This window comes from Prosopis cineraria, unplaced genomic scaffold (genome assembly GCF_029017545.1).
Source record: "Prosopis cineraria cultivar Desert tree isolate PC_DT_omini unplaced genomic scaffold, ASM2901754v1 PC9, whole genome shotgun sequence".
NCBI lineage: Eukaryota > Viridiplantae > Streptophyta > Magnoliopsida > Fabales > Fabaceae > Prosopis > Prosopis cineraria.
This window is the reverse complement of record NW_026555340.1, coordinates 17,512,694-17,532,619: the sequence shown is the minus strand read 5'-3', so window position 1 is coordinate 17,532,619 and position 19,926 is coordinate 17,512,694. Positions and strand designations below refer to the sequence as shown.

At 29.5% G+C, this 19,926-nt stretch overlaps 1 protein-coding gene across 1 annotated transcript; it reads left to right on the top strand.

Moving 5' to 3' along the window:
- Positions 1 to 12,787: 12,787 nt before the first annotated feature.
- Positions 12,788 to 19,702, top strand: LOC129319878 (cellulose synthase-like protein G2). Its single transcript, XM_054964973.1, is given in 11 exon segments — positions 12,788 to 13,485; positions 14,302 to 14,394; positions 15,485 to 15,610; positions 17,292 to 17,325; positions 17,328 to 17,503; positions 17,637 to 17,736; positions 17,877 to 18,055; positions 18,338 to 18,515; positions 18,518 to 18,630; positions 18,632 to 18,685; positions 19,372 to 19,702. Coding segments are annotated over 11 exon segments (1,968 nt in total). The 5' UTR covers positions 12,788 to 12,864; the 3' UTR covers positions 19,666 to 19,702.
- The last annotated feature ends 224 nt before the right edge of the window (positions 19,703 to 19,926 follow it).

Below are 19,926 nucleotides of genomic sequence, written 5' to 3'. Positions count from 1 at the left end.
CATTCATTGCTTAAGAATAATTTCACTAGTAATCCTTTTCTAACTTCCTATTGAAGAAAAACACACGGAAACAAAAAGAGAGTCTTGATCAGCCCCTAAACTTTACATTGCACTAAGATCATACAATAATTCAAACATTTAGAGTATGCCTCCTAGCTGCATCATAAAATTCTCGTAACAATTTTAGAAGGCGATTATTAACACTTACATTAAGTTTCCAATTCTACATATCATCAACTCTTAATCCAGCCACATTTTTCAACGGCAATAATAGAGAAGGGGGAAAAAATTAAATGCCAATACTGATATTTTACTAATTTTTAAAAAATAAACACCAATACTATTAGCTTTGCACAATGATAGCTTTCTCATTCTTTCAATTTAACAAAGAACATTTAGAGGTTAATAGAAAAGTAAAAGCACCATTCCTTATGCCCTCCCCAATATTACTAAGAACCAAAGTTCCCTAACTTTGTACCAGAAAAAACCAAATGCCTATCCCGAAAAAGAAGTAAATATCAATAAAACCCTAAAATAGAGATGTAAATCAACAAGAATTTAAGCTCAAAATCAATCAAACAAATTAAAATATTACCAAATTATACTAAAAAAATGGGATTACAAAAAAAGCAGTAAGAGCCCAAAAGCATGAAAGCTGGAACCAAATGAACAACTAAACAATCTATACCTTAAACAGCTAAGATCTCAGGTCAAAAACCATTGATTTAAATTAAACAAATACCCAACTAAACGCCGATAGATATTAAGAGAATGAAGAAATAATATGAGGAATGAAATTTGAAGACATCATCAAGGGATCCATTGGAGCATACAAACCTAGAATCGAAGGCGAGAGTTTTGTCAAAGGCCAATTCGAGCCCTAAGATTCTAGAGAGAGAAAATCAAAGAGAGAGAAAGATAGGGAGAGGTGGTGTGCAGCTAACAAACAAAGAAACGGTGAAATCTAGGCAAAACAAAAAAATAGTATTATTTATTTTTATTTTCATTTTTTCTTCATGAATAATAAAGGATAAACATAACTTTTGATCCTTTATTTTACTCACATTTTGTTTGTAGTCCCTATACTTTCTTTCAGTGTTTTAGGTCCCCACACTTTTATTTTCCATTGTTTTGGGTCCTTCCAAAGTCCTTATACTTTGCTCAAAGAGGGACTGAAAATAATGAAAAATAAAAATATAGGGACTTAAAACATCAAAAAAAGTATAAGGACCAAAAGCAAAATGCAAGTAAATACAGGAACTAAAAGTTATGTTTACCCGATAATAAATAATTAAATTAAATATTTTTATGAGAAAATAGCATTGAAGGACCACTGAAAGAAATTAATATCAATCAAGGACCAATTAACTTAAAAATTACACTATAGTCCTTTAGTTATTGACTAATATTAATTTGTTATGCTAAAAGATAAAATTTCCCTTAAAGTAAAAAAAGGCTACCCCTTACTATTGTTGACCACGAACCCTTTGACAGCGACAAGGTCACTAGAGCCCCTGCTACTAGCAGGGTTGCCAGCAACTAGCCACCAAAGCTCTGATGCCTACTACAATTTTTTGCAAGGAATATTTGGTTTAGAAGGTCAAGGAAGGGTTTAATTTCATAACTCTTGGCCACCTAAAAAACTTGATGGCCTAATAGCCGCCAAGCCCTTTAATTATATATGTCAAGAAAATATAAGTAGTAAACTAAGTTTCTAACCACTTTCATGTTATAACATAACAGTGTTTTGTTAATTTTTGAGTAGAACTTGTTATTTTACTAGTATTATTTATTTATTTGACATGGACAATTATAAATTGGGAGCTTTCAAACTTCATTTATTTTACTTGTTAAAAGTCTAAATATATTGTTGTTAATCAAGAATAGGTTCACTAGTACAAAAAATGTTTTTTATAGCTGTTAAAAATGATTGTTTACAGTTATTAAAATGATGATGTTGTTCTAAGGGATGTAGAATGTCCCTAATTTTCTACATTAGTTCAATATAGTTGATGTAGAAGATGTACTCAAAAATTAAAAAAGAAAAGAAAACAAGCCACTTCTACATTGGATGGCTAGCTCAACCAATGTAAAAAGTTAACTTTCTACACCTGTTATTACCTTAACTAATGTAAAAAATGCACTATTCTAATATGTTAATGTAATAACTGATATAGATATATACTTTCTACATCAAATGTCATAATCAATGTAGAAAGTCTATGTGTTCTTTTAAAATTACTGCATCTGTTTTTCAAATTTACTATCTCTGTACGCCACAATCAAACTAGACAACACAATTTATTTACAATTTTCAATACAAAATTAAATTAACAACTATCAATTATCTAAAAATTATTGAACTATCCAAAACTAACAATTGTCTAAATTGTATAGAGCTATCAAAATTGTCAACAAAAGTTTCCAAAACTTGTCTACAACTAAAAAACTTATTAAATTGTATGAAACTTTCTATACAACTCACAAATTCTTCCTAAAATAAATTGCTCAATGTATGTAGATGTCTTTAATTTCAACTTCAAAAAATGAATCCAAATTGTTGAACATCTAAAATTTAATCTGTAAAGGAGGCTTATTAACTAATTTCAAATAACATAATAAAATAAAACTTTTAAAATATATTTACCTCTTTTGTAAATTCGATCATGCCCAATGTGATGATGTTGAGCATGTATCTCATCACATATAGGCCACACAAGTTCGTCTTTACTAGTTGTTTACGACTCTATATAAGAACAAATCATAAGAAATATTAATAATTGAACATATTAATAAAGTATAGCATCACTTTTAGCTCAATTCAAGTGGGATCCTTGAGACCATGTCCGTGCTTTTGCAAGACCACATTTTGATATGTTGTCATTGCTTTATAATCAAGATCACCAAGTTAGTAACTAATATATTTAGAGAAAATTAAGTTGAATAGATGAGTCTATCATCTTATTCATTTCCTTCTGAAGTTTGTAATAGAAGGAGTATAAGAAGATGATAGTGTTATTATTCATTGAAAGAACAAACAATTGTCAATGTACCCTACAAAATATAATATGAGTTAAAGTGAATCCACATTGAAAAAAACTACTAATTACAAATTGATCCTTACGAGTGCATGTATAGAGCTATAAAAACATCCTTCTTAACTTCACATATTCTTTGCTGGAGGTACTCTGTAACATCCTAAATTGCAAACTCTAAAATTTTTAAGTGTTTAATAAGGATAATTTGGTCAAAATAAGTACTTTATGAACTAATGATGTTTTCAAGACACTAATAAGTTTTTTAAACCTTGGGACAGTTTTGAAAATGAGCTAAGATGATGTATAGGTCAATTGGGCTCAAGAGGGTGGCTAAAATGGGCATATGGCTTTGATGTGCCTTACACTGCGGCGTACGGCCAGTTTTTGAAATAAATCATACACGAGTTGCGTCTGATTTCATAAAAGGGAAAGAAGAGGAACGTGAGGAGCGATGGAGAAAACACTGAGGGCTGCTAGGGTTTCATTTTAGGAGCTATTTAGAGGCATTTTGAGTAAAAATCATTCTTAGTAAGCTTCCTATATCTTTCCCTCCCCCATTATATGAAATTTCTATCAATTTAAGTAATTGTTGGGGCTTGATCATAGTTTTCTTAGGTTGCAATTGAACTCATTGGCTTAGTTAAGACCTTGGGGAGTAAAAACAAGCTTCTCAATCTTGGTTTATGGTTTTAATGGCGATTTGAGATTTTTTATTAGGGTTTAGATGAACGTAAAGTAGAATTTAAGCTATTGGGAACAATGTGGGTGGAAAGGTGACATTATTTAAATGTTTGGGTGCTAAATGAAATTAATAGAGTGTGTTAGAAGTGTTGATGGTGCTAAAATAGTAATTTGAATGTAGTGGCACCTGAAATTTAGTGATTGAGAGGTTTAATTAAAGTGATAATTAATGATTAGTGCTTAATCATGTAGATAAAATATTGATCAGGTGTTGATACACGAGTTAACTTTGTGGAGAAAATGTTAAACCATAATAACATTTTTTGTGACAAAAGGATTGAGGTACATAATAATTCACTCTATTTGATTAATTGCTTAACTATTTGTGAGTAAATATGTAATCTTTGCATATATGTGTTTCAAAAGTGTTGCATGTTGTGAAATAAGGATGTTGTGCATGGAAAATAAATTTTAAAATGATGAATTTATGAAAGTATTTTTATATGAGTAATTTATGGTTTGTGTACAAGCATGTGATTTTTATGAGAAGTAAGTATGATCATAATAGAGGGTGAGAGTTTACCCATAAAATGTAGTAGAAGTACATTTGGCATGTATCTCCTTAGTACCTAGTAAGGTGAAATTTGGAGATTATTTTCTTAGTGCTTGTACAGGGTACAGTGTTGGATATTTATGCTCCTTAGCATTAGTGTGATATGGCATTGGAGTAATAATACCCCAATAGTGTGTGGTAGAAGGAAACTATAGTCCAGAAGTGAGACAATACACCTTTGGCTAAGTGATTCTACCACTAAAAGTCTACTTGGGTCAATATGTATATATGTTTCATCCAAAAGAGCCTTTGGCTTTAGTCAAGGTGATGTGAAGGCTCGAATGATAAAATAAACATGCTAGAGTGTAAAAATGACTTATAGTTATGGAAATACTTTTATTTGAAAGTGTAATGTATCTTTGCATATATAAGCATTACTTGTTTATAATTGTATATATTAAATGATAGTTGTGAGTTATTCTATTGCTAAAATATTTATCCCACCCCATATTTACATTTTACAAGTAAGGGCTCCATTAAGTGCAAAAGGAAGGAAGGGGCTACTAAGAATTCATTTTGTATAGCTATACCCCTTGATATTGTGGTATTGTAACAAATAACTTATGAAACTTATGCCAACTTAGGGTCATGTGTCGTTTTAAGGTCACTTGTATGAGAATTGTTGTGTAAAATTGGGTATCTCATCTTAGAGTATTATAACTGTGATGAAATGGTTATGAGAGGTTGAGATACTAGTGCAAGTGATGTTTATGTGTTGGAATTGTTATGGAAATGCTTGAATGTAATTTGTTATTACCCCTTGAATTTATTATAAATTTGGGGTTTTGATGGCTAATTTTTGAATGGACTGTTATTATTGTGGTGTGATTCATCTATTAGGTTATGTATTATCCATTGAGTTGGTTCAAGTGGTTCCAAGGCTAATGGCACTAACTTGGGGGTTTTAGACACTATTGTGTATGTTTAAGAAGGGAAAATGGACCAATTTGTGTTCGGTGTCCAGCTTTTAAATGGTTGTATAGTGCGAGGCTGGTGCTAATAGCTAGATGACTCAATTAGTGACGTGTGGACACTTTCGTCGCTCAAATCAAATGTTAGATAGCAATATAGCTCATCTAAAAGTTGGCTGGAGGGATTTTCATGACAACAGGAGTACGTACCATCTATCGTAACTAGTGACTTATGCGTCGCGGCTGACAAGGTATTTTCTAGAAAATTTCTAAAATGCCCATTGGATGCATTTAAGTGTTGTAATTAATTTCTATACTTTTGCTACCCTGTTTGACTTGTTTTAAACCATGGTTTAAGCTCAAATATCTTTTCAAAAAGGGTTTTTTAAGATTCCAATATTTTAAATTAATTTTAGTAAACTATTATGTTATAACAACCTTATATAAGGAATTTACTTAATCCTAATTATCATAATGGTATTATTAGAGTGTTGTTTTGGTAATGTCAAGATAGACATTACATACTTGGCCCTTAACTCAGTATTCCTTTTCTCTGTCATAGGATGTAGGCAAAGGAATCTAAACTTATCAGCTTTGCTTGACTTGATGCACAAATGATGGAGGTACCTACAACAATGCAATCATGTTAGTTCACTAAACTTGATGATTAAGTTAATTATATTAAGGAAAAACATACTTACATTTTAAATAGTTCAATATGTGGTGTGATAAGCTGGCTATTTGAAAGAAGTTGAAGCAAAACTTCCCTTTCAACGATCACTATCTTGTCTTTCTTACCCACAACCTCCAGATCCATTTTTAAATCTTTGAATTTGAATGATGAATCATACAATGTTAAGATCATTCATTGGTGTGAAGTCAATAAGAGTTCTAGAAGTTTCAAGAGATTCAACAAGGGAAGCTGCTATATAATAAAAAGGCAAGAAATAATTAGTAAAAAAACACATGTTAGAAAAGCTGTTACATAAAAAAATGCATGAAATTTCATACCACAACTTGAACTATATTCATAAATCTCTTAGGCCATAAGATCAAATTTCCAAAAGCTTCAACAACAGTCTTCACCTTATTAATAAGGATTTGGACTAACGCATCTGGCATTTCTGGATCTTTAACCACCAGTCTCACTTAACCACCTAAGGTTGTAAACACTACAAAGAGTATTCAACTGTCTGTCAAGGTCTTCCAAAAATATATCGCATGGTTTACCAATGTTATTACTAGAAAGACCCTCTAACACATGCTCAAGGACATTACTCCCTTGTGGTATGAAATCCATGAGACATGTGAATTGGTTCAATAGATGTTTCCTGTTGTGAGCTTATCATCTCCTCTTTCATTTGCTCCTTCATTTATAAAAGCCAAGTTGTTAATGAAGCTTTAAACTCATCCTTAGTCTGCCACCTCACAATAGATATCACCATATTAAGTTCTTCTTTAGTCACTACACCTCTTGAATTATGAGATGCATGTGCTCCAAAGTAATCTTTTATACCCACACCATGTCCAGCGCCCCTTACATGACCCGAAGGCTTTAGTTTGCTTGTTATAATTGCCAAGATAACATTTTTGTCCTTTGGAATGAAGCTTCCTTGGGCTTGTTGCTCCTTAAGAGCATCCTATAACATAAAACTAACAATCATAATTAATAATATATACAATTGAATAGAAATTTAAAGGTATAAAAAAATAATATTACTTACAATAGGAGGAGAGGGTTCGCGAGAGGAGGAGAGGAGGGGTTGGAAGAGAGGGAGAGGAGATAAAGGATGGGGGAGAAATTGATTGCTGCAGGCGAGAATGAGAGAAAAATAGAAGAGGAAGAATATATAAAAAACTTTTCACATTGGGTGCCCAACACTTGATGTAAACAACCAGGTTTCTACATTGGGTGCATAGAAAATAGCTTTTCTACATCGAGTGTTGTGCATCCGATATATAATCATGGCTTTCTACATTAGGTTCAGTTTACCTAACGTAAAAAAGCATGTTTCTACATCAGGTGTTGTACACCCAATGTAGAAGCATGCTTTTCTACATTGGGTTCATCTCACCTAATGTAGAAAAGCTATTTTCTACATCAAGTGTGTGAAAGTTCATTTTTCTTATTTTTTTTAAAACATATGCCTCTTTCTATGTTGGTTTCTTTTATACCCAATGTAAATAATGTACTTTCTACATTGGCTATTGGTAAACCAATGTAGAAAGTCCACAAACCTTCACTATAATTATAAAGATGCCATTGTCTTGACTTTCTACATCATTTGCTTTCCAACTGATGTAGAAAATGCCCCTTTAATTTCATATTTTGTACTAGTGGTTGTTGTCAAAACCGAAATGGATACTTCTTGATAAAGGACTAATACGTACAATTAAACACATTCTATCAATTTTTTAACTTGTTAAAATATGAAAAGATTGTTGTTAATTTTTAATGAATTATTGTGAAAATCTAAATGTATACTTATTGATGAAATACTAACACCTACACAATTAATAGATCTTGTATGTTTTTCTAATTTGTTAAAACCTGAATCGATCGTTATTAATATAGGATGAGTTCTTGTTAAAAATTAAATGGATACTTGTTGATGAAGGACTAACACGTACAGTTAAACACATCTTATTTGTTTTTCTAGTTTGTTAAGGCTTGAATCAACTATTGTTAATCTATAGTGAGTTGGTTTTAAAACTCAAATAGATACTTTCTAATCAAAGACTAACACATACAATTATACTCATCCTATATATTTTTCTAGCTTGTTAAAGCCTGAATGGATAATTGTGCCTATTAGTCTTTCATTAGCAAGTCTCTATTCTCATTTTAACAACAATTTATTCTAAATTAATAATAGTTCATTTAAGCTTTAACAAGTTAGAAAAAACATGTAAGTTGAGCATAATTGTACGTGGTAATCTTTCATTATCAAGTATCTATTTGGGTTTTAATAACAACACATTTTAGATTAACAAAAGTCCATTCGAGCTTTGACAAGCTAGAAAAATATGTAAGATAGGTATAATTGTAAATGTCAGTGTTTTATCAATAAGTGTTTATTTGAGTTTTGACAACAACATATTCTTAATTAACAACAATACATTCAGACTTTTAATAAGTAAAATGCATGATATTTTAAAGTTTTCAATTTATAATTGCCCATATTAGATTAACAAGTAATATTAGTAAAATAATAAGTGCTGTTCAAGAACTAACAATACATCATTATATTATAATATGAAAATGGTTGAAAGCTTAGTTTACTACTTATATTTTTTTGCCATATATAATTAAAGGACTTGGAGGTCTTAGGTGGCCAATGGTCATGGGATCAAACCCTCCCTTGGCCACCTAAAGCAAATATTCTTTTAAAAAAATGTCGCAGGCACCAAAGCTTTGGCGACCTCATTGTCGATAGGAGGTCTAGTGACTGAAGACAGTGAAAGGTAGCCTTTTTTTTAACTTTAAGGCCAATTTTATCTTTTAACATAAAAAATTAATATCAATCAAGGACCAAGGGACTACAGTATAATTTTTAAATAAATTAATCCTTGACTGATGTTAATTTTCATTAGTGGTCCTTTAGTGCTATTTTTTCTATTTTTACCCAGTGCATCAAGAAGGGTCAACTCACCACCTCACGCTTAATGTTGCATTCAAAAGGTATGAGAAATTTTAATAAGTTGGTTTTAGAAAAAAAAAACATATGATTAAATTTTTTTATTAATTTTTAAGTTTTTTATATCTATATCACTTCAATTTTTATTAATTTTACCAAATATCTTTGAATGCAATTATTCCTTCCTGGTTATCCATAGATATCCTTTTATTGGAAAGAATAATATTTGAGATATGGTTAGGTATTAAATATAGATATTCCTCTCTATAAGGCTTGGTTAGTTAAGTTGTAAGGAATTAGCTCATTCCACCAAACTCAACTCTCTTTTATCTTACATCTTTTATTTATTAAAATTTCACAACTACTTTTATCAATTTTTTTTTTAAATTGAACTCATGAAAATTTCTCCTCCCCATCTTACCGAAGGTGCTCACATTCGTAAAGAATCATAAAGATGCCTTATTCCCATATTAGTGGTGTTTAATCCGTTCTTCTATCTACAAACAATACATAAACTATAAAGTAATATAAAGCAAAAATATCCTGTAACTTTAATTCAAGTTTTACTTTCATCTTTTGATTTTATTTTGATGTTGGTCCTTTAATGTGTGCTTAAATTTCACTCTCGTTCCCTATACCTGTATTTTGCTTCAATCTAGCATTTCAACTTTACATCATAGCTGTACTTAGTAGAAGGAATCATTTTAAAAGAATGAAAAGATTACAGGAAAAGGAACATTGCCTAAATGTATTTTGTTGGGACCAAAAGTTCTTTTGTAAGATAAGAGGGTGGGAAAGGAAGGAATAAAAAAATGAAACAAAACTAACAAGAGTTAAGTTTAATGAAAAGGGCCAATCTCTCATAATATAATAAATCAAGATTTAAATTTTCAATAAAAAAAGTGCCTACATTTAATGTTGACAATACTTCAAATATAATTGTCTTCAATAAGAAGATACTTATGAATAACCAAAAAAAAAATTGTGTAATGATACGAACTAAATTATATGCCTCTTATGCTGCCCAAAATCTAAATTGAGATACACCATCACAATTTAATATTTCTTTTCTTTTAATAACCATCACAACTTAAAAGTGCGACTTTCCATAAATTTTATTTTATAAATACACACACATATTGGTGATTCTCATTTCATTGTGATTACTGATCGATATAATAAGGTGTTTGAATATAATTTTACAAAATTATAGTTATACTTGATTTTCAATTTTACTTTGAATTTTGCTCATTAATTTTACTTTTCAATTATGCTTAAAATTAATTTAATTAATTAATTAATATTTAAATTTAATCATATTAATCAAAATTTTTTTTATAATCAATCCTTTTTTTTTTTTGATAGGTATCCAAAGGGGTCCTAAGGTGTTGAAAATCATTATGCAAATTCCACAGCGTTTTGTTGTGGATGAAGGTCCGCTTTAATGTTTGATGACTTGGGTTGGGCTGTGGGCCCATTCGTGTGAATGGTTTAAATATGTTGCGCTAGAGCTCAACTCCAAGGAAAAAATATTTTAAATGTTGTTTGAAAGTTACTTGTACGGGGAAAAAAATGTTTCAACCAAGTGAGTATGATATAGGTGATAGTAATTTGGGTGTCTTAAATATCATTTGAGGATTTGATTTTTGAAAATGTATATTAAAAAATATTTCTTGAAAGAGAAGACAATCCTTTAATCTTATTACTATCAACTGTAGGAATAACTCGAGATCTAAGTAATACAAAAAAAAAAAACATATGTTTGAGAAAGGAATCCCTGATTTAATAGCTTTGTTAAGCGAACAAAATGAAAGGTGTTACAATTTTTTGTATGAGAGCCTTGTGTTTCAATTGTGGATATGTGTATAAACGTTGTGTAAATCTTAATTTTAAAATTATTTGGGTTGAAAGGTATTCCTCATTCAATTATTTGTCTAGAAGTGTCTTGTATTTTGAACACATAGATGGTGCAAATTTTTCTCTTTAACATTTGAAAATGGGCATTAGGTACCTTAGTTTTTAAAAAAAGTTAATTTTAATTATTAGTTAGCTTAAAAATTGCATAAAAGAACTTTAAAAAATTTCCAAAAAATACACAAAATAGAAATACCCTGTAAATGATGATTTATGTATCATTATTAATTTAAAAATATTAAAATTTTTTGGAAAAATATTTCTGAAAATTTTTTCACGTTATGTGTTTGCTTCTTTTCTTTTTCTTCTTTTTATATTATTCTTCTTTTTTTTTTTTTTGAAAGGATTAAAGTTAACACTTCAAATAAATTTAACAGAATAAACAGGGATGCACTTACTTTAAAAAAAATAAAAAAATAAAAAAAGGTTCATGATCACTATTATTGACATAAAAGATACTGCGAATAAGACAAAGGATATTTAAATTTTTTATGCTAACAGTACCCTTCACTGTAACGCAACCCATGAAGAAAAGTAGGCCACTCGTAGTATTCACTCACTCGGTAAATCGTATCCACACACGCGTTTGCATTCTGTGATGCGCATCCGACGTCCAAATTTTTAAATTTTTACTTTATATTTATTATAAAAATTATAAAATTTTAATAAAATTAATCTTATTGAATAATATAAATTTAATTTCAATGACTTAACTTAATATTAAATTTTTTATAACTTTTATAAATTAATTATTCAGATATATTCTGTTCAGTCTGGATTTAATTAAATTTTTATTTATAATTTTTATAAATTTTTATTTTATCAAATATAATATTAAAAATTGAATATAAAAATAATTTTCAAATCATCTCTTTAAAAATTAAAAAAATTACAACTTGAAAATTTTAAACCTAAACTTTACATTTAGATCGTTAATTTATAAAAATTATAAAAATATTTAATATTAAATTAAATTATCTAAATTAAATTTATATTGTTCAAATTGATAATAGAGTAGATTTATTAAAATTTATAATTTTTATTTTAATAAATAAAAAATAAAAAATAAAAATTAAATAAGTAAATCTGGATAGTTCCAAATTGCTCATTAGTGTGGAAATCACATACATAAGTGTGGAAATCAGATATAGATGAGAATATGAGTCAATTCAAACCATATAGATTGGCCCATATGAGTTATTAAAAAATAAGTTAGATTGGGTTCAATTTATTTTTATATAAGTTAAAAAAATTCTAACCCAACCCACTCTTGAGAGTTGATGAGTTAAATAGACTAACTATCTAACCCATTTATTTATTTTTCTTAATTTATTTTTTATAAATTTAAAAAAAACACACTTAAATAGTGAGTCTAATTTACTACTCCTTTATGATTCATTCTAACTATATTAAAATATTAATTTATAATATTTGTATAACATACATGAATTGATCTAGCTAAGTAAGTTATATTTAATATAGTTTATATTCAAAAAAGTTTCACCTTTTTTCTTTTTATTTTTTTGAAAAAAAAAACATGGGTTAAACAGACTAATTTTAACTCCTTAGGGTTAACTCAAATAATTCACGGATTATATGATTCAGGTTAAAAAAATAATTTTTATTTGAATTATTTTTTTTAATCCAACCCAACTATTTTAACTAATTATTTAAGTCAACTCATATAACTTAACCCATATTCTCGGCCCTAAAACCTGATGCCTCTACACACACAAGACGAAACCAATTTTAGTGCTCATCTGATTGGAAGGTCATCACTTTTCGATTGTTCAAATCTAATTTGAGTAGTCCAAATTTATAGCTTTTCAATTGATATTTTTTCAATAAAAAATTATGTTTTTAAAAAACTGAAAGTTAAATTTTTATTATTAGTTTATATTCTGTATTTATTTAAATAATTTTTTCAAAAAATCAAAGTTAAATGATATAAATGAGCACCGAAGCTCCGTCCACACAAGAGACACTCTCTCATATTATAATATATATATATAGAGAGAGAGAGAGAGAGAGAGAGAGAACGCATCGTTGTGCGACTCAGGAATATCCAAATGGAGGACTCTCTCCCTCTCAATCTCTGCCATGACCAGAAGCATCAAGCTCTCATCAACAAGCTACACACACTCCTCCATCTCACTTCTCTAGCTTTCTTATTCTATTACAGAGCCTCTTCTTTCTTCTCCTTCTTCTTCCTCCATGAAACCACTAACATTAATACCACTATCTCCTTCTTTCCCTTTCTTCTGATCTTCGCTTCAGAAGCCATCCTCTCCTTTATCTGGCTCCTCGGCGTCGCCTACCGGTGGCGTCCAGTCGTCAGGACCGTGTTCCCAGAAAGATTACCGGAGGACGACCACCAGCTTCCTCCTCTTGATGTGTTCATTTGTACTACAGATCCAAGTAAGGAGCCTGCTGAGCAAGTTATGAACACTGTGTTGTCTGCCATGTCTCTCGATTACCCGCTGGAGAAGCTTCATGTTTATGTGTCTGATGACGGCGGCTCGCCGGAGACTTTATGTGGACTGAGGTCGGCTTGGAGGTTCGCAAGGTGGTGGCTTCCCTTCTGCAGAAGATACAGAGTGAAGAGTTGTTGCCCTAAGCTTTACTTTTCTGATGATGAGATTGACGATGGCGAAGATATTGAGTTTTTTGCAGAAAAGAAGAAGATCAAGGTTTGCTATTTATGGCTTTTTGTTTGATATTTATTTAATTTATGCTAATTAATTAAGTTGATGTTAGATCTAAAGATGAAATTTTGATCTGAAGGTAAAAAAAATAAAAATAAATTCTTCATTGAATTTTTTAATTTGTAGCAGATGTGAAATATAATTCCGAGCCTTGTTTGTTTTATTTAATAAAATTACTATATTTTAGTTGACTGTTGAGAAATTTTTTTATACTCAATTTTCTATTTTTAAAAGAAAATATTGATTTTTATAAAAAAAATAAAAATGTATAACATAGATTCGATTATCCGACTAATTAAAAGGAACTTATACTTTCCCTAATATCCTCAAAGATGAGCAAATGCTTTTTTTTAATATTTCTAAAACTAGTTAAAATAAAATTATAGAATCAAATTTACATTAGAAATTTTAAAATAGAATCATATTTTTCATTGTCTGATAAAATTATTTCCAACAATATTTAATCTAAAAATCTACAGATTTGAGTTTTAGTTTCGAATACAATATTTTCAATCAATTTTCTGTCACTGAGGTGTGTGTGTGTGTGTCTGAAGTTACTTGGACAGTTATTTTAAAAACTATAGGAAGTCTAAGGATTATATGGCCAAAGGATTGAGTCACATGCTGTCTATGAACTTATAAATAGTGTTTATTATATAAAATAAAATTGGATTGGGTTTTGTGTGCTTAAGCAAAATCTAAAATAAACTCTAATTTTTGCTGCTTATTAGCATATTGAGAATAATATCTTATTGTGTAAATATAGATATTAATATTGATGGCTATTGATTTGGGTGACAGGAAAAATATGAGGACTTTAAAGAAGACATAATGAGAATTAGAGCAGATGGGGCCGACTCTGGTATTAGTCAAGATCACCCCTCAATGATTGAGGTAAAATTAAATTAAGTTAAAATAATTTTCTAAATTATTATGAATTAAATTAAATTTTGAAAAAAATGGCTGCAAGGACCAAAAGGCCCAAATATTTGGGGAGAGGAGTGCCTCTGTCTTTTTTTAGGTCTCTTTGATGGATAGAAATGAATGAAATAGATTAAAAAAATAAATATAAAAATAAGGTGATCAAAATATAAATAAAAATAGATAAACTATATTTATAAGGAAGAAGGATAATTTAATTTATAGGGTTAAGAGTCATAATCATGAAATGTTTAGAGAGTGTAATGATTTTCATATATATAATATATAATATTAAGTTTTATCATACTTATTTTTTTTATTTTTATTTTTTTAATTCATTCTATTCTCGTCATTTTTAACAATCAAATGGGATCTTACTCTTCATTTCTCTCCTTTTTCCCTCATCACCATTAGATTGAAGCTTTAACAGTTTTGATTTAATATTTGATAAAATTATTATTTTAATTTTAGTTAAAATATATAAATAAATTTAAACTATCAAAATTTGATCTGAACATTTAAAGCCACTATATTTTATTTATACATTTTATGTAAAACAATAATAATAATTTTATCAAATATTAAATCTGAACTATTGAAAAGTTTTGATCTAACGATGATGAGGGAAAAAAGATGGAAAATAAAAGGTAAGGGAAAAGGCACCCTCCCCCAAATATTTGGACGTAAACTATAAATGTCAAAAAAAAAAACCAGCAGGAACCATGGTCCTTAAGTGACTATATATTTTTTTTAAAAAAGTAACAAAATATCATTTCTTTTTCTATATTTTGAAGTCATCTATAAATCTTTAGTAATTTGTATCTTGGAAACAAGTGCAGAAAAAGGAGGAAGGTATTTTGATATTTTTACTTAAAAATATTGTCCCTCAAGGACCATGATCCTTTGTAGTCATCATTTATGTCTTTAGGACTTATACCCTTAAGTTTTATTTATTTTTATGATCAATTTTTTTCTTCTTTTTTTTTTGAGTGGATATTATATATATATATATATATAGAGAGAGAGTAAAAAAGTGATCTAAGAAGAGAGATTGATGAGACAGGCGATGCAAGAAAATGTTGAAGAGGATGAATTGAAGAAAGTGAAATTGCCTTTGTTGGTTTATGTTTGTCGAGAAAAAAGGACAAATCATCCCCACCATTTCAAGGCTGGAGCTCTCAATGTCTTGGTAACATATTCTAAACTGAACTCAATACTTTGCACTTACAGTATGTAAATCAGACTTTTCAAAGCCAAACCATGTTCATTTAAAGGGGCAAATTGCGCTCATATTTTTGGGTTCGCAGTTATTTAGGTATATGATATTTTAACACTAAATCTGTAGATATATGATATTTCAAAAAAATAAATAAATATTACCAACAAAAGTTGATTTAGGTGCTTAGAATTTGGTCCATAACTCTGTAATGTTTGTGGATTCAAGTCCCGGTTACCAATATCTGTAAGTGCTTTGAATATAGAGGCAATGCCCTGCTTTGATAATTTCTCTAGACCCAACTCACCTATATTTTTTTTCATAAAAAATTAATTATTAATTTTTAAATTAAATTGTTATCCACCCCTTGACTCAGCTCCCCACTGGCGGAACTCTACATAATTTGCATAAAGAAATATTAATTTGTGTGTGCGTGTATTGTTGCAACCAGCGTGGTGCAAAGGGACCAGTAGGGCCACGTCTCCCAAGTTTTAAAATGATTTTAGTAGTATGTGGATCAAAGTTTTGACTCAGACAGGTCGAACTGTCACCAAATAAAGAAAGTGATTTGGTTCAATCATTTAATTCATTCTACTAGTTGCAGGTTAGCTTGCTATGACTGCATTTAGTTTCAGTGCTCATCATCTGACGAGCAATATGGACCATCCAAATTAGATTTATTAGTTTTATTTTATATTTTATTATGTATTTATTAAAATAAATTTTTTAATAAATTGACTTTATTATTAATCTAGATAATATAGATTTAATTTGAATCATTTAATTTAATTTTAATTCTTTAAAAAAATTTATAAATTGACTGTTCAGATGTATTTTGATAATTTTAGATCTAGTATGTCCAAAGTACATCTAGATAGTAAATTTATAAAAATTAAAAAAAAATTAATATTGAATTGGAACATTCAAATTAAATTTGTATTGTCCAAATGATAAATTAGATTTATTAAATTTTTATAATTTTTTTATAATAAATATAAAAAATAAATTCCATAAAATTTAGATGGCCCAGATACTCATCAAGTAATAAGCCCAAAACTGAACCCTGCTATGACCTGGGTTTTGAAAATATAGCAAAAACCCAAAATGTAGAACAATTGCATTGTTTTGAACTATTTTTCCTCTTATTCTAATAATACATTTTTTATTCAATTTAAAAATATTAATGTCAACTTACTTCTGGATTATCATAGTAAAATATGAGTACATGATTTTTTTATTAGCATTATATGAATAAAAGTGTAGGGAAAATTGAAAACTCATTTACTTTAAAAAAAACAAATAAGCTAAATAAAAATATATACATATGAAAATGAGAAAAATTAAAATTTAATATATTATGATTGAACAACTTTGACTAGGAAAGATATTATCAGTATTTTTAATGTTATATATACATTTGCATATAAATATTAATTTTTATTTAATTATTATGTCACTGGTTCAACTACCAGTCTAATTGGTTAAATCGTAAGATCCATTACTTGCTATACCTTTTTGGTTCATTGTCTAGTTTAGTTTTTGTAACATTGATATAGATGTTCCCCTTGAAATTTATAAAAGTTTTGTAGTGTGTATATGTGTAATTTATCTTATTTTCCTTATAATTAAATCACGGTTTCGTCGTTGATTACAGCTTCGAGTATCAGGTGTGATAAGCAATGCTCCATACTTTTAGTCCTGGACTGTGACATGATGTGCAATGACCCAACTTCAGCAAAGCAAGCACTGTGTTTCCATCTTGATCCCAAGATATCACCATCTCTTGCTTTTGTTCAATTCCCTCACAAATTTCGATCTATCACCAAAAATGATATTTATGACTCTCAGCTTAGATCTGCATTCAAAGTTAAGCATTTACATGCATGCATAAACACACACACACACACACACACACACACATATATATATATCTTTAGCTTCAAGGATTCTTATGGTTTCATAATCAGATGTGGATTGAATCTTAAACCTTGATGATTAGGTTTTGTGGCATGGAATGGATGGCCTTCAAGGACCAGTATTGAGTGGAACTTGCTTTTATGCAAAAAGGGTTGCATTATATGGAAATTACACTTGCAAAGGTATGTGATAATGTGTTATTCTTTAGATTTGTTTTACTTAATTTGTTTGTTAAGGAGAATATAGATCTAGTTTAATTTCAAGGACCAAAATCTATGAGCAATTTATATATTGATTAATTTGACATTGATTTGAATGCTAGGTAATATTGAACTTGCTCAACTTCAAAAACAATTTGGCTCATCCAATGAGTTTATCAAATCTTTGAGCAAAAACTACACACCGGATTTGGTCTCTGATGATACTCATGCATTGTTACAGCCAGAGATTAAGCTGTTGGCTTCTTGTAACTATGAAACTAGCACCAAATGGGGTCAAGAGGTGTGTGTGTATTTATATAGTGAGTAGTTTACATTTCAAACTTATTTTAATCATATATTTTGATTAATTGCATGAATTTTTTCTCAGTTTTTTTATAATTAATCTTCTCCCTTCAATCCTAAATAGGAGATACTTTTAATCAACTCATGTATTGTTACATTCTTGAACTTGTCAAAAAGGAACCTAAGAAAGGAAAATAAACTTCTAGAAGATATGTTATATTTAAGAATGGAGGGAGTATGTAAATTTGTATTGCTTTGCTGATAGATATGTTGCTAGCAGGTTGGATTTTTGTATGCTAGTGTTGTTGAAGATGTCCTAACTGGGTTCTTCTTGCACTGTAATGGTTGGAGGTTAGTGTTTTGTGATCCTCCCAAGCCACAATTTTTGGGAACTGCAACTACAAATTTGAATGACTTGTTGATTCAGGGAATAAGATGGAGCTCTGGCTTGATTGAGATGTGTTGAGCAAGTTTTGTCCACCAATATATGGCCCTTTCAAGATGCCTCTACTTCAGAGTTCATGTTATGTAGAACTCACACTCTTTCCTCTTTATTGCTTGCCTATATGTTGTTTTTGCTATCATCCCGCCACTTTGCCTACTACATGGAATCCCCTTGTACCCAAAGGTAACAATAAACAATTATCATAGGGATAATGAAAATTTTAACTTCTTAAGTTTGTTTCAGTTATCAATTTTTTCCTTAAAATTCAGTCTTTATCAATCAACTCTCTAAAATTTTTTTACTGTACATAATTAGTCTTTATGATTTGAAGGGGAGATAACATTATAAGAATTAATTATGTATGAATATGAAACTCTTGAAACTTAATTGATAAAAATTAAATTTTAAAGACTAAATTGATAACTTGAGTAAAAAAATTTATTATCCCATTATTATAACTATTTAGAATCTAATGTTGATTGTTTTCTTTGCAAGTATTGTGCATCATGGTGTTGTCTTTAAACAAACACATAGGTGGGGAAGTGGCCTTATTGTTTAGGTGGAGTTTATACCCTACTTGTTTGTGGCTTTGCTTCGTAATGGAGAATTGATGCACTTAAATACACTATTACAACCAAAAAAACTTATAGGAGCATTTCTTTTTTGCCTACAAGAGTACTTCAAAAGCACTAAATAGCCATATATATCAGAGTGCCACCTATGGAGAGCTTTTGAAGAACTCCTATAAGCACATTTTGTTGTGATTTTATTTTAATATTCTTAATTTTTTGAATAATTTCTTTAATACTTTGACATGGTAGGCCCAAACTCAAATAAATATACTTATTTTTCTTGTTTGGTTTTGACAGGTCTCAAATCCATATTTCATCATCTTTACCTTCATCTTTATATCGGCACAATGTAAGCACTTACAAGAAGTCTTCACATCAAGAGGCTCATTCCAAAAATGGATAAATGAACAACGAATGTGGATGATCAAATCAACCACATGCCACCTTTATGGATGTTTGAATGCTATCCTCAACAGTCTCAATCTAAGAAAATCAACTTTCTTGCTTACTAACAAAGTAGAAGAAGATGATGATGACAAGGGCAATGATGAACAAGCAACCACAAACATTGTACCAAATGGACATGTTTGATTTTAGAACCTCACATATGTTTCTAGTCCCAATGCTTGCATTTCTCTCTATCAACATCTCGTGCTTGGTTGAGGACTGTATAGGGTGGTCTGTGAGAAAAATTGGGAAGACATGTTAATAAATACAGATTTTAATTTTTGGATATGTCATCATTGTGAACTACCTATCATTGAAGGCTTGCTTGTGAGAAGTGATAAGGGACGTGTTCCTGCTTCTGTTGTTCCTTCCTTTACTATATTGTTCATTTTTATCCATTTGGGA